Source organism: Amia ocellicauda, chromosome 2 (assembly GCF_036373705.1).
Source record: "Amia ocellicauda isolate fAmiCal2 chromosome 2, fAmiCal2.hap1, whole genome shotgun sequence".
Lineage (NCBI taxonomy): Eukaryota > Metazoa > Chordata > Actinopteri > Amiiformes > Amiidae > Amia > Amia ocellicauda.
Window position 1 is genome coordinate 36305824 of NC_089851.1, and position 13026 is coordinate 36318849.

Sequence of the window (13026 nt, forward strand, 5' to 3'; positions counted from 1 at the left end):
CATTGGGCAAAACTTATTGGTCCAAACTCCATTTTACAGCAAGATAATGAGCCAATAGGACACACCCTGTATTCCAGTAGAGTGCCTTTATAAGATGGGCCAGCGCACTGTGATTTCAATTCCGAGCAATGCTGCACAAAGTTTCTGCTGGCATTTACTGTAACACAACAGCTGTGTGATTTGAGCAAACAACTTAATAGTAATCTCCTATCAAATTAAAAGAGCAGCCGCTGATGACATCATTCCACCCTGCGGGACAACATTGTTAATTTATTTTCCCTGCTGAGAAAGACAGCAGCATGAAACCGCTTGCCTTTGTCTTGAGAACATGTTCTAAATTAGTCAGATTGTAGAAGCATGCCACTGGATACGCCGTGTTAAGTGCTCCAGTCAGAGAAATCCAGGAACCACCATGTGGAACAGTCTTCATTTGGGGAATAATAGAATTGTTCCAACATGCATCTAGTGCAAATTCTCTAAAAACTACATTCATCAAGTCAGTTTTATGAAGTGAAATGTCACCATACATTTTTAAATAAGAAGAAAATATGGAAAACTATAACGAAGGACATTCCCAAGACAGAAACGTCTATCAGTAAACATAAACCATATCTCAGTTTTGAAGTGCACCAAAATACCATTCGACATGCATTGCGTATTCTGCAATAAATAATTCAGAATTTGAAACTCAGAAAAATGATGGAAGAAAAATTGTACTAAGGGACTTATTTACTCTGATTAAGAGTGAGCAACCTACTTCAAAAGTTAACACTCCAATTTTCCATTGGATGTCGTGGCTTTTGTCACATGAGCAGTAGTAGTAATATATGTACAATTATATAATATCTAACATCCCCCAAAATTAATATTACTTTTGGGTGTGAGAAAGGTCCTTGAGGATATACACTGTGAACATAAACAAAGTTTTATTAATAAATGTAAAATACATAGTGACATATCTACAAGTGAAGACCCCCTCTGAGTGCACAAGTCTGGAAAAAAAAAACTAAATAAAAATTGAATGGAAGTAGACAACTCTATTTCTCAACTTTGTTTTCGTCACAATCAGGGTTTGAGTTACATGGGAGCCAGTGGGAGCTCAGCTCCCATGGAAGCAGTAAAATCATGCATTTGTGGGGGTCACTAATTCATTTACCAACATCCATTACTTTGAATCACAAATAATGTATTTTTCATTGTAATTAGTATTATTTACATTAACAAGATAAACAGGCTAAAATAAACATGTTTTTCAAATTAACTATGCTGCGCACGGCATGACTGTCCAATTAGTGAGCGCTACATATGATCATCTGCTTGCAACTGTGTGCCGGCAGCGAGGAGTATGTAAAATAATAACACTTTATATGATACCATAAAGGGCGGAATTGCGGTCTGTCCTTGAGTGATGGCTTGAGTCTTTGCTGGCATATTTCTGGCTATTGAAACTTAAACTTTGTTGCAATATCGCAGACATCTGGGGCAAGTAGTGGGCTACTGTGTGTGTGTGTGCATGTGAGAGAGAGAACATGTTTGACACGTAATCAGCAATTAAGTCTCTGTCTCTCTCTCTAGGCTTATTATTTTTTTATTTATGTATTTAGCCTATCTCCGCTGGTAACGTTAGTTATATTAGAGACCCCCACGAAGCTCAGATTATAACTCGAACCCTGGTCACAATTCAATAATAATAAAAAAGTTTTGAAGGTGTGAAGGTGCTCTTAAACATAAAGACAAAATAGAAATCTAAAACTATATGAAGTGAGACCTATGCCTATTTTGTGGTGAAGGGTCACACATTTACTCAAAAGTGTGTGGAAAGACTTGAAAACTGCTGTCCAAGTGATCCCCAAGCAACATGAGAGCTCGAGCAAACCTGCCAAAAAGAACCAAGCCAGTGCGCAAAGTTGGTTGAGACTTACCCAAAAAGACTTGCAGCTGTTCAGGAGTCTGCATACTATCAACTTATTTCAGTTTTTCTCATAACTTTTTGCTGGCATTTACTGTAAACTATCTTACCCTTTAAAGTCTTCAGTTTGAACATTCAAGTTTTGAAAACAATATTATGTTTAAAAAATAAAAAGTATATGAATCATTTTATAATTTCACAAAAAGGATGTGAATACTTTTGCAAGGCACTGTAAAAGCCATTGCTAGCAATAATAGCCAATTAATATCATAAATACGTAGAAGTATTTTCTTTCAAAAATGCAGTTTGTCCTGAGTCAGGAATCAACAGGTTTTTCCATTACGAAGGCCTATGGAGAGCCAAGGCACAGACAGGGGTCAGTCCCCTGGTATGTATCCCTAACTCTGAATTTAGACCATCATTTGACATACATTTATACACAAAGTAACAACAACTCCAAATAAGGAACATGCAGACAAAACAGATTTGAACAGAAACAAGGATCACAAACTTCTGCTTTCGATCACCCAGAGTTTGTTATTGGGTCAAGATGTCATTCGGTATCTTGGCCAGAAGTCAGGCTTGCAGATGCTACTGTGGTTATATGTATTTAAGAATAGACAAACCTTAATGCTTAAAAAAAAAAAAAAAAAAAAAGCATAGTGAGATTTTGTCCAGTGTATTGGTAAGGGGAAACATTTCAGAAAACAAAGCCAAAACCATTCTTTATAGCACAGGCTCATGATGGAAACTTTTTAATGATGGATGAGATTGCATTTTTGGGGAGAGCACACAAGTATTTGAAGTACTGCATGCCTTAAACCTTCCTGTGAAAGATCAATGTAAATACTGTTACCAGAAACCAGAAAAACAAGTCTCCAAACGATATCCCCTCGTCCTCCAAAAGCTTTTATATCTCTAGCTGAAGCCAGCTGGCTTTGGGTCATGGATGAGTCAAAAGAACGTCTCATTCAGGAACTAATTTTTGTCTGTTTTTGACATTATACACATCACATCTGGTCTTGCGATTTATGAACACATGGACTAGGAATCAGCAAGAATCAGCTACCCGGTCAGTTGTACACCAGGACCAGGTGTTAAAGCAGCTCACTGGCAGTACTGCACTAACAAGTCACATGACCTTTACTGGAAAACTACTTACAGCAGCAAAGCTCTTTCTCAATCCAAAAAGACAAACAAAACAAAATTTGGCTTCACACCATCATCAATCAAGACAGCCCTGCACAGTGCTTGAGGAAAACAGTCATATAGTTACAGCCAGATTGTTGGTCAGTTATAAGTTCTCAAAATATTAATTATTTTAATTTACGAACTGCATCTTCAATTTAATGTAAAGGAAGGAAGGGAAAAAACACGGGTTCAAGTTAAGCAACCTGCTAGAAGGATAGATAAGCAACAAGCAAAAAGTCACTTCAAATCTGTCTTACCTTTGGAGTTTGTTACACCAGGTACAGTTGAACCCAATCTGTGACGTTACACAGGCACTGCAACTGGTGAACTGCAGGCATGCTGAGGGAAGAACACACAAATTGCACATGATCATTATGGATTCCAACAAATACAACTGCATGGCAACTTAACAATGTGACATTTATAATTGAGCTCATTGCACAGACTTAATGGGAATAAAGTGCTGCTTGTGTTGCTATTTGGTCAGCTATTTTACAGTGAGGGAAAAAAGTATTTGATCCCCTGCTGATTTTGTACGTTTGCCCACTGACAAAGAAATGATCAGTCTATAATTTTAATGCTAGGTGTATTTTAACAGTGAGAGACAGAATAACAACAAAACAATCCAGAAAAACGCATTTCAAAAAAGTTATAAATTGATTTGCATGTTAATGAGGGAAATAAGTATTTGATCCCCTATCAATCAGCAAGATTTCTGGCTCCCAGGTGTCTTTTATACAGGTAACAAGCTGAGATTAGGGGCACTCTCTTAAAGGGAGTGCTCCTAATCTCAGCTCGTTACCTGTATAAAAGACACCTGTCCACAGCAGCAATCAATCAATCAGATTCCAAACTCTCCACCATGGCCAAGACCAAAGAGCTGTCCAAGGATGTCAGGGACAAGATTGTAGACCTACACAAGGCTGGAATGGGCTACAAGACCATCGCCAAGCAGCTTGGTGAGAAGGTGACAACAGTTGGTGCGATTATTAGCAAATGGAAGAAACACAAAATAACTGTCAGTCTCCCTCGGTCTGGGGCTCCATGCAAGATCTCACCTCGTGGAGTTTCAATGATCATGAGAACGGTGAGGAATCAGCCCAGAACTACACGGGAGGATCTTGTTAATGATCTCAAGGCAGCTGGGACCATAGTCACCAAGAAAACAATTGGTAACACACTACGCCGTGAGGGACTGAAATCCTGCAGCGCCCGCAAGGTCCCCCTGCTCAAGAAAGCACATGTACAGACCCGTCTGAAGTTTGCCGATGAACATCTGAATGATTCACAGGAGAACTGGGTGAAAGTGTTGTGGTCAGATGAGACCAAAATCGAGCTCTTTGGCATCAACTCAACTCGCTGTGTTTGGAGGAGGAGGAATGACCCCAAGAACACCATCCCCACCGTCAAACATGGAGGTGGAAACATTATGCTTTGGGGGTGTTTTTCTGCTAAGGGGACAGGACAACTGCACCACATCAAAGGGACGATGGACGGGGCCATGTACCGTCAAATCTTGGGTGAGAACTTCCTTCCCTCAGCCAGGGCATTGAAAATGGATCGTGGATGGGTATTCCAGCATGACAATGACCCAAAACACACAGCCAAGGCAACAAAGGAGTGGCTCACGAAGAAGCACATTAAGGTCCTGGAGTGGCCTAGCCAGTCTCCAGACCTTAATCCCATAGAAAATCTGTGGAGGGAGCTGAAGGTTCGAGTTGCCAAACGTCAGCCTCGAAACCTTAATGACTTGGAGAGGATCTGCAAAGAGGAGTGGGACAAAATCCCTCCTGAGATGTGTGCAAACCTGGTGACCAACTACAAGAAACGTCTGACCTCTGTGATTGCCAACAAGGGTTTTGCCACCAAGTACTAAGTCGAAGGGGTCAAATACTTATTTCCCTCATTAACATGCAAATCAATTTATAACTTTTTTGAAATGCGTTTTTCTTGATTTTTTGGTTGTTATTCTGTCTCTCACTGTTAAAATACACCTACCATTAAAATTATAGACTGATCATTTCTTTGTCAGTGGGCAAACGTACAAAATCAGCAGGGGATCAAATACTTTTTTCCCCTCACTGTATGTTCTTATAAGGTTATGTTTGGATACTTACTAGGTAGGGGCATCATCTCAACGGCAGAAGAGTTTGTGATTTTTGTCTTCAAAAGCTCCACTCGGTGGTACTCATAGATTGTTCTTCTACGTACATCTGTTTAAAAAAAAGAAAAGAAAATCATCATAAAGCTTCCTGCAAATGGTGAAAGTAGGACAAGAGGCCCCAGCAGAAAACTAGGGATAGGCAGATTCAGGACAACGGATAGTAGGCACTTTTTTCTTTCCACAGAAAACTTAGTTTAAAATTGATTATTGAATTGCACAGTTAATGCTGATACATCAGCATTTCTCTAGAGCAGATTAGTCATTGTTAAAAGACCCAATTCGAGCACCTGTAACAAACTGTGTTGGCAAAAACAAAAAGTGCATCACTTTTGGTCACCATTATTCCCCTTTGCAGTGTACTGAAAAAGTGTCAGGAGTGTCTTCTGTAGGTCAGCCCTGGAGAAATTCCTAATTTCTGTCAAATTCACAGAGCTTCATGTTAACATTAATAAAATAAAGTTAACACAGCTGGAAGACTGGGAGTAAGTGCATAATAGTTCTTGCATTGAGCTGGCTTTCTTTTTTCCTGAGATCTCAGGGCACCTCATTTATCATACTCAAGGAGTTTAGTTGACCTGACCGTGGTTTGGCTTTGTATCACCTTTAAATTTGGTACTTCCTAACAGCCTACTACTATGTTAACCCCGAATGACCTGTCACAGCCTTTATTTCACCAACTGAATGTAAGCAGGTCAGCCAACTAGCAGCCTATCAGAACTGATTCAACCTTTTAGTACTGATGTCTGACGATATGACAGAGGACTCTCACGGCTCCTCTCACAAACACAGAGCTTTCCTGCATAAATTTGTCAAGGGAGTGCAACAGAATATCCTCTGTACCATAATGTTGAAAAGCAAGGCAAATTGTCAAATCCCAGGAATAAATTAGGACAATCTTTAAAAACAATATATAAAAATGCCTATTTTATACTTCCACATGTAATTGCATGTGGATGTATTGCAAAATGAATGTCTTCACTTATAAAAGGAAACCTTTACTGTTACACATACAGTTTTCTCGTCTGAGAAAATTAACATCACATTCAGAGATATGTACCACTTCATTTCAAAGCTAGCTCACAATGAAACAAACCCAGCCATAACCATAACGTTTACATTGCTGTAGAAGTATTTACAAAATAATACTGTGATTCAATTTTCCTGTCTATAGCTGTAGACATAATTTAGAAAATAAGGTCTATCAAACAGGATATCATCTGAAAAAGTTAATGTATCAGGGCTCATTGTGTGTAATAAGCCAAAATTCCCCATTCTCTAGCCTTTCACCAGCTTGCTTGTGCCTTTTGTAATATGGAGTTTGATTGTCTGAAAAATAGGAACAAGGTGACATAGGAATTGATATTTAAATCTATATTAAAACACAAGAAACACAACACTGGTGTCCAAAAAAGAAGCAGCATGATGCAGTAATCAAATAGACAATGTAATACGAATATATAAAAAACAATTGCTAGGAAACAGATTGATGACTCTTGCACATTATACTGCATATGAACCATGAAACTGCAGCAGAGTCATTACAGACTGTCAGCGCTGCAAATACTGAAAAATATTCTGATTGTTTTCTCCAGTGAGGCTATAGATGTGTCCTGAACTCTGACGGATACTGTAGCTCACGGTGCCAAGCTGTCATCTTTTCATCATAACGATTGATCACCCCATGCAGTTATTATTTTTCTTTAATTTTCTAACTTCTAATTCTCAATGATACATGTTGCACTCTCTTTACCGGGGCCTGGCACACTGAATTGATGAATGCAATTTACAAAAGATGAAAATGCAGGCAAGAATTACACCTGTCTTTCAGAATGTTTTTTTTTTCTTTTTGGACTTCTAAATCATCTTGTAATTCTGTCATTTTTTCTATTTTATTAATTTGGTAATGTCAAAAGTGACAAAGCTAAATGTATTTACAAACTCACTGGGGAAAAACACAATGTTAATTTCTTTATTTCATTTACTTATAAGTATGTCCTTATATAGATAACTGACATTTTTAAATGAGCAGATGACAGTGATATCAGATAAACAGCATCATGGATCTTGTCCTGCATGAATGTGAATTCACATATTAAAGGTTATTGTATTATATTTGTCATTAATAGGTTTAAGAACTAATCAGGAAGCAAACAATTACAGTTTCAATTGCACGTATGTTACTTAAATAGCTGAAGCAACAATTGGGAATGTAAAAAACTATTACCTCTCAACTAGCTTGGTAGACGTGTAGGTGAAATGGTGTCAAAGCCAAGGATTATTGCCTCTTTATATCAGATATATGCAAAACTATAAGTTCAAAATACCAATGCTGACCAACTGTGATAATAGTATAAATAAGTCAATAAAACTGAGATTTTAAACCCAGGTTACTTTAAGGAGATGCTTAAGTAATTCAAATTCAGTACATTTTATAATATTATGTTTTACTAAGATCAGCATACAGATAAGATAAGAATAGTATACAAAATATAATAATACTCTCATACTAAGATAAGCAAAATGCTAATCGGGGAAAAAACAATCAAAAAAAAAAAAAAAAAAACTATTACAATCTGCCTATGCCTTTGTTTGTTCATTTGTTAGGCAGTCAGATGTGGATCATTTTTGGTTTATTCTCCCGTTTGTTTTGTTCATTACTTTGGAAATAATCCAGTCATTTGACGGTGTGCCTGTAGTAACCTATCAGTTTTTTGACATTATTATTATTATTATTATTATTATTATTATTATTATTATTATTATTAATTTCTTAGCAGACGCCCTTCTCCAGGGCGACTTACAAAATAAGAGCAATACAAAGTGCAATAATACAGTGCAGTTCAAGACACAATACATTTTACAAATTCAAATTGACACAAGTGTGTACGAAATAAATAGTAAACATACAGACATGCAGTGTTTGTGCTCCTTGTAACCACATAACTTTCTATCCATGTCCAAATTTCATTTCTAAAGCGAATGCCAACTGATCCTGTACATCCTACTCGATCGTGTCACTAAAGTCTATGTTATCCACCACTGAAATAGACTTTGGAGGAAAAGCTGGATTGCAGCACATATTCTGAAAAGCAACAAATGCAGCCGGATAAAAATAAGACAAATAGCATTTCACGGGAAACAGGGAGAGCCAGAGGCAACAACAGAACTTTAAACACAGAGTGATGCTGTCAGAAACGCAAGGGCAAGGGCAAGCGAACAGTATTCAAATTGATGGATGTTCTGAAATAGAAGCAGAATATACCCAATAATGCTGCTCTTCTTTTAAAAAGCAATATGCATATGTTTTTTCTTTTGATGTATTCTTAGGCTTGAATGTATAAACAACATCCTTTTGAAAAGCTGCAAAGAGCTGTGCAGTCACGTCAGGAAAAAGCTCAATCTATACTTAATCCTCTGAGCAGTACCAAGGTAACCCCATCATTTGCTTCAATTTCTTTCTTTTTTAGGTCGACTGTTTCTGTTGCACAGCCCCTAGATTAGAGTAACCCTCCTCATAGGACTTAAATCGATATTTTACTTCAAGTGAGTACCTGGCAAAGTTTACGCTACAGATTTTTTTTTGACGGCCAATATGGCCGTAAATATTCCAGAATTCCAGCCATATAGAACAACTACCAGACATATGTGTTAAATAGCCATATAATAGCCTACATTTAAACAGCAATAAAACACAAACGCTATGATCCAACAAATATATTTTATTTAAAGTAGTCAGCAGAATAAAATAATAGGCTGGTCGGTCCGAATTCCGTGTTTGTCAAATTCCTGTTTATTTGAGGCACAACTTCACTGAATAGAAGTGCTTCGCTGCTTGTGCAAAGTTGAAGCCATCAACCTTGTCACCTTTTCTTCAGTGAGGCGGCTCTTCTCAGGGCTGTGTTTATCCTGTTCTGGAGCGAGAATCCACGCTCTGCAGGCACACTGTTTCCAAGCTTTGCCCAGTTGGCAACATATCTTATAGGTCACACAATATTAGGCTATTTAATATGCTATTTATCAATTTATTTATTTATTTGTCATATTTCACACTGGACATTTTGGCCGTTGATATTTTCATCTGCCGGACAACTACACGTGATACCAGTGAAAAGCTGGCATTTGCCGGCTAATGTAAACCCTGGATTCGGCTCAGAGGATGCACTTCAGATTCAGTAATAAGCGTCAACAAAGTGGTTGGATGGTAAATTACAAAGTTTCATTAAATATTTCTGTCAGGAAAATTCAGGAAGCCTATCTCCACTAGTTTTTAACTAATGGACAACACATTAATACTAGTATTAGTAACACCTCAATACCATGACCAATCATCACCCACTTTGGATCTGTTACAGCTGTAAAAAATTTGGTGTTGATACAGGGAGAGACATTGATTGCATTTTAATAAGAACAATAAGGTAGCCAATCAGTATCCTGTCAGGAAATCGTCCTGTTACCTTTACCCTCTGTGCTAGGGAAAGTATGCCTGGTATGACAGCTCAGCAATGACTCCTGTGGCAGAAGTACAGAAGTACAGGTGGAAGTGGTGTCCGTGAACATTTGTGTCTCAGTGTAAAAAGATGGAATTATGTTTTTATCAGAATGCCGCTATAAGGGTTGCGGTGAGGTCTCAGTCTATCCCCAAAACACAGGGAGCAAGGCAGGACCAAGAGCACGATACTGCTCCTCGCCTGAAGGGATGCCAGACCCTTTGCTGTGGAAGGTAGCTTCCGATTTTCTATTTGCAAATGTAGTAATGCATGGTTTTATTTTAGATTACTTTAACACATACTACTTTCCAAAAACAAGATGTTATACTGAAACATTAAATCAGTTTCTATCTGACTTTTATAGTTAGTTGAAAAAGTACTCCAGACATTACATTACTTTCTGCAAAGGTGAATACTACTGACAGCCCAGATGGTGAATGAGGGGAACAGTCTGACAGTGTGAGGTTTTACAAAGAAGCGCAGAAGCACTGTAAGCAAGAAAATAAGGAGCAGACATGATCAAATGAACGCAGGCAGGTTGAAAAGGGCTTCAGCAAAAAAAAAAAAATATCTGCGTCAGGAAATTAGGGTCTAATGCCTTTTTCTTAAAGCTAGAAATATACAATCAATGTCACGGGAGTGAAAATAGTCACATTAGTCATCTGGAATCAAGTCTGATCCTCAGTAATGGAGATTTCTTTTTGCATGGGCAGCTTTTTCAGTACTACTTGGGATATTATTATTCTCATATTTGGTTTATTGATGAATTACAAATTACACCTATGATTCCCTTACAAGAAATACTGGAATAATTAGTATTAGGTCATCCCTTTAAATAAAAAGATGTGTTATTTATATGTCGTTAATTTTTTACTAGAGAAAGTCAGCAGTAAATTGACACCTAGCCATTTATTTTGCCTTCTTCAAATATGCAAATATTACGGTGGTTAAAACATGGTTATAGTATGATACACAAAGACAGCTTCTGTGGTACAATGCACAGCAGCAGAATAGTGCATCTTATGCATGGCTCAGATGGCAACATTATGGGTAAAGTACAGCCTTCAGTTTGGATTCCTTCTGTCATGTGGTCAGCCATGCAATAGTTCCCAGTCCCACTTCTGGATCTGTTTCTTAGGTTTCTACGCAATACTGTGCTTACGTATTCAAACAGTAGAAAACTATGCTCCTGCAGCTGAGATTTGGGTCGTGTTTCAATCCAAATCTTGTTCTCTACACCCCACTCCTCTTAGAAGGGCAGTAGGGTGCAGGAGGCACAACAGTGGAACTGGAACACACTTCAGCTGATTCACGATTCACAGAAAAAAGTTGTCATCATTAACAGCACAAGAAATGTGCAGTCTGACCGATAAATAGGCTATTTGTTTAAAACTCTGATTTTGTTCGTATGTTTAAAAAGATTCTGTTCTTTCAAGTAATTATTTAAAATGTGTTTTGTTGTTTAAATATTCAATACATTTTCATTTTGTGTTGTCAATTTACATGTACGCTCTATCGCTCTAATTTTCATTATGAATGAAAATCGGAATGTTTTCTAAAATTCTCAAATATAAGGAATAACAAATCAGGTTTTTCATTTTTATAGACAATAATAGAATAATAGAAGAATGTAGGTCAATATAAGCATTACGAAGGGGTGTTTGTGCCCCCAGTCCAGCCCAACTGTAGGTCAGACCAGTCCAGCTACCTTGTTGTTGCTAGGTGTTTTTCTGGTAAGTATTTTCCTGATTTAATATCTGACCACTCCCACCATATTGTTGAGCAAAACAAAAAGTTTGTTTAGCACCACTAATCAACAGGGTTGGTTATTCAAAAATGTGTGCACATAATTGATATAAAACTGAATTTCATTTTTTTTTTTTAAATACATTAAATAAAATGTTATAATTTCTATTAAGGAACCTTGATTTTTCACATTTCTATATATGTCATTGAATTGCTTAAAATCCTGAACAGGACTAACAAATGCAGAAATCCGTACAACTTGCAGGCACCCACCAATCACAAATTCCAATCACGCTTCCTCATAAATGTTATGTTTTTTTGTTTTTGCTTACCAGAGATATCTTTCATTTACCCAATGATAATTCATTATCAAACATTAGGCTGGTATTTTGCAACTGCTGAGTGGGTTGAAATTTTGATATAAGGTAAATCTAATCAAAGTCAAAATTGAATCATATCAAACTCAAATAAGCCAGGACTTGAGGATACAAATAGAAATTTGCTTTATGTAGATTATGATGAATAAGTGGTATTTCTGTACACATAAGATTCTATGTCACAAACTGATAAGCCATGTGTTACACCTTGATTTTTTATGACCCTTATTATTTTATGCACTAAGGGCATAACAATCTATCGATATTGAAGGAAAAATAATGCCATTCTGATCCTCAGTCTAAATTACATCTTGTAAACAAGCCAGGGGTAATTTACACCCCCTACCACTGAACTGTATTCACACTATTGAATGAATTTATGTCTCCAGTCTAAAGCGGTTAATTAGCATTCAATCTACAATTTAATGAAATACAAATGTAATGCACGGCAGGGACTGAATCAACTTGTCACCCCCATCTGCTACTAGTTAGAAGCATGAAGCCTCTTGTCAAACAATCAGCCACCATTAAATTCTGGCTCAGTAATAGGTGAATTAATTTATATTTTTTTGAAAAAAGATAGACCTCTGCTGGCAAAACAGCTTTTACTACAGATATGTATCTTGGGTCTGTTCAACTTTAGAACTGTTAACAATGTATTATATTCTGACAAGCGGACTTTAAATCAGATTCTTTACGGTGACAAAGGGTTGTGTTGTTGGGATGATGTATGATCCACTGTCACAATCCGATGTCTCAAAAAGCCCTAACTTAAAACCCACCTCACCTTAAATTGCACTTCCAATAGACTAACTAACCAACCTAATATTTATTATAAATTTGAGTCTGGTATTCTGAAAGGACTGGCTTTTTTTCTGCCAATACATCCCCTGTTTGTTTCATATTTTAAACACACAATCCTTGGGTTTTGGATTATCATGTTTTACTTCATCAATTAATAATGCCTTCTCGTGTGCCTGAAAACACCCCTTCCTGCTCCTCTTTGCTGTGCTATCGATTGGTTCGGTAATGATGTCAGTAGATTCCAATTTTCTGTTTGCACCAGGTATTGATGGCACTCAGGGCACATTTATACCTTGATTTATTTTCATATTTCAAACACGCAATCCTAAGTACTTTCAGTATCAGGAA

The 13026-nt window shown here is 37.3% G+C and overlaps 1 protein-coding gene across 2 annotated transcripts in view; it reads right to left on the minus strand.

Annotated features, from left to right (window-relative positions):
• The window catches only part of plxdc2b (plexin domain containing 2b), a 189345-nt gene that overhangs the window by 44075 nt on the left and 132244 nt on the right, over positions 1-13026 (minus strand). For both annotated transcript variants that reach the window (XM_066723384.1, XM_066723385.1), the window contains exons 8-9: positions 5218-5313; positions 3358-3439 (exon numbers count right to left, since the gene is read on the minus strand). In XM_066723384.1, the coding sequence (XP_066579481.1) occupies positions 3358-3439; positions 5218-5313 (178 nt within the window). The remainder of the gene's footprint in view (positions 1-3357; positions 3440-5217; positions 5314-13026) is intronic.